The following is a 2,452-nucleotide window of genomic DNA, read 5'->3' as shown; positions in this document are numbered from 1 at the left end:
TTTTGCGCTTTGTACCTTTACTTTGCAACCTTAATAGCCATTCCTATCATATTCCCCTGGAGCTCTGGTGGCCTAAAGGTAAGAAGCTGTGGTGCAATCCCAGCGGCACATGGTTTGAATCCACCAGCCGTACCATGTGAGAAGTAAGGGCAATCTCCTCTCATGCAATTAACTGCCTCTGAAAATCCACTGGAGGATCAGCTGTAAGTTGGTTCCACCTCAATGGTACACAACCACCATCACCACCACCTGTATTCCCCAGGTTCGTTTGTACATTCTGGAAAAATCACGTGCATGACAGAGCGTGGGGATGGTACATGATAGAGTAAGGTTCAGGTCTGTTGTATATGTAGGTCACTGAATCAGTCAACCCAACGGCACATTGGAAAAATGTTAAGTTCTGTGAAAGAGTGTAAGAATTTGTATTTCCTCTCTTAGAGTTCACTAAGATTTAACATTAGTTCAAGTCTAGAAGCAAAACTGAGTAGTGGGATAAGAGTAGGGAATATATGGCAACATTTGCAAGACTATTGCCTCTAACAATGCCCCAGGCTCTGCTCCAGGTGAACTCTCAGAGACTCATTAAGTACACCTGGGTTTATCTCATATTGGCTAAGGGGAGGAAAGCTGGTTCTGTCAGCAGGACTGGTTCTTTGGGATTTAGAGGTCTAATTCCTCAGGCTTCCTGAGTGATATCTGCCCATAAGGCCACACCCCAAGTTTCAGGATACATTTATTCCCAACCAAAGGCTTTATTTAATTTCAGACACCACTTAAAGTTGGAATTTCAGATGGCACTGTAATTTGGATACCCTTAAAACAAGATTTTGGGCTTGATTTTCAGTAACACCAGCTTAGTTACTACCCTTCAATTTTCTCTATCGTTATTTTTGGGGTATAAATTCAACAATAGCATTATAAGTGCTTTATATAATTGATATGTTCTATCGAAAGAAAAAATATAACTACGGTCTCTTCTGTTTACCTATTTACTATTTCTAATACTCTTCATTTCTTCTAGTTGGGTAAGTTTTCCTTTAAAGTACATTGGCTAGCAAGATTTCCTGGGTGCTTTGGTTTTTCCCCCCAACCTAGAAATATCTTTAATTTTAAAGAATAGTTTAGGAGGATGTAAAATTCTTGATTAATAGTTTATAACAATTTAAATAAGCCATTCACTGCTTTCTGGCTTCTAATGTTTTTGTAATGACATTGCTTTAACTGTATTTTTTTTTCTCTGCATGTAATAAATACTTTTCTGGAGTAAAATAATTTTATAAAACCTAAATACAACCTTTAATGAAAAGGATTATTATGAGTGATGTGGAAAGGACTACAAATACTTTCTTTAAAATTCCCCATCTTTAACCAGATCGAATTCAAGTATTTTTTGACTACCCTTATATGTTCTAAGCAAGAAAACAGAGCTACATCAACCAAAGTACAACCAGTAAACAGAACTCAATATTCAACTCCATGAAAAGGCAAACATGTGTTTAAATTGCATTCCCTCATATGATTCGAAGTACTAACCCTGATTTTCATTTACCATAATTATAGGGAACTACGTAGTTACCAAATACTGTATAGCACCAAGACAAGAAAAAGTGTCTTACGTATAATTATTTTGATAGGTTTTTTCTAATACACATTAACTATTAACAATTTATTACAAAATTTATATATACAATTAGTAAATACTTGATCACAAGTATTTAAAAATATATTCAGAATGAGGTATAGAAAGAGACATTTCAAAGTCATAGCAGTTACTACTGTTACAATATTTAATCATTTTTACAATAGGTTTGCTGCTCCATTTCAAATGGGTTTGTTCTCAAAACCATCATAATTCTTGTTGAATTTCACTTAAAGCACAAGCAAGTTGCTTAATTTTTTCTTCCATTGCTTTTTTGTTTTTGGATGTTTCTTCCAGAAGCCCTCGCATTTCTTCTTCAACTTGGAAAACCTAAATTAACATGCAAATGTACATTTTAATTTGTTAGTAGAAAATGAACTTTGAAAATGAATACTGAACTAAACAAGTAAATCTTTTATTCTTAACGTATTTTTTCAAATTTTTGATGCAAGATGCCCTTGAAGTAGTTCCAACTTACACTAAGTCCATGAATAAAAGAATTAAAAACACCTCAATCCTGTCATCCTTAAAATTACTACTCTGCCAATCCATCCATCTCATTGAGAACATTCCTCTTTTTCACGGACCCTCTATTTTACCAATCATGATGTTATGTGTTTTTATCCAGTGATTGTGTCATCAAAGAAGTTTTGATAAAATGTAATTTGTTCAAATGGCGATAGAAAAAATAGTGTTTAATGGTATACTATTATTAGATATAGTAAGAAGGGTGACCCAACAGTGTGTGGAAACTATAAAACAATATCATTGATTTCATATGCAAGCAAGATTCTACTGAAGATTATCCAAAAA

The 2,452-nt window shown here is 34.2% G+C and overlaps 1 protein-coding gene across 1 annotated transcript in view; it reads right to left on the bottom strand.

Moving 5' to 3' along the window:
* Positions 1–1,846: 1,846 nt before the first annotated feature.
* The window catches only part of LRRCC1 (leucine rich repeat and coiled-coil centrosomal protein 1), a 55,196-nt gene continuing 54,590 nt past the window's right edge, over positions 1,847–2,452 (bottom strand). The window contains exon 19 of the mRNA XM_006880509.1: positions 1,847–1,969. Within this exon, the coding sequence (XP_006880571.1) occupies positions 1,847–1,969 (123 nt within the window). The remainder of the gene's footprint in view (positions 1,970–2,452) is intronic.

Source organism: Elephantulus edwardii, unplaced genomic scaffold (genome assembly GCF_000299155.1).
Source record: "Elephantulus edwardii isolate Elephantulus edwardi_28Jun2011 unplaced genomic scaffold, EleEdw1.0 scaffold00008, whole genome shotgun sequence".
Taxonomy (NCBI): Eukaryota; Metazoa; Chordata; class Mammalia; order Macroscelidea; family Macroscelididae; genus Elephantulus; species Elephantulus edwardii.
The sequence above is the reverse complement of the archived record's forward strand: the minus strand, read 5'-3'. Positions and strand labels throughout refer to the sequence as shown.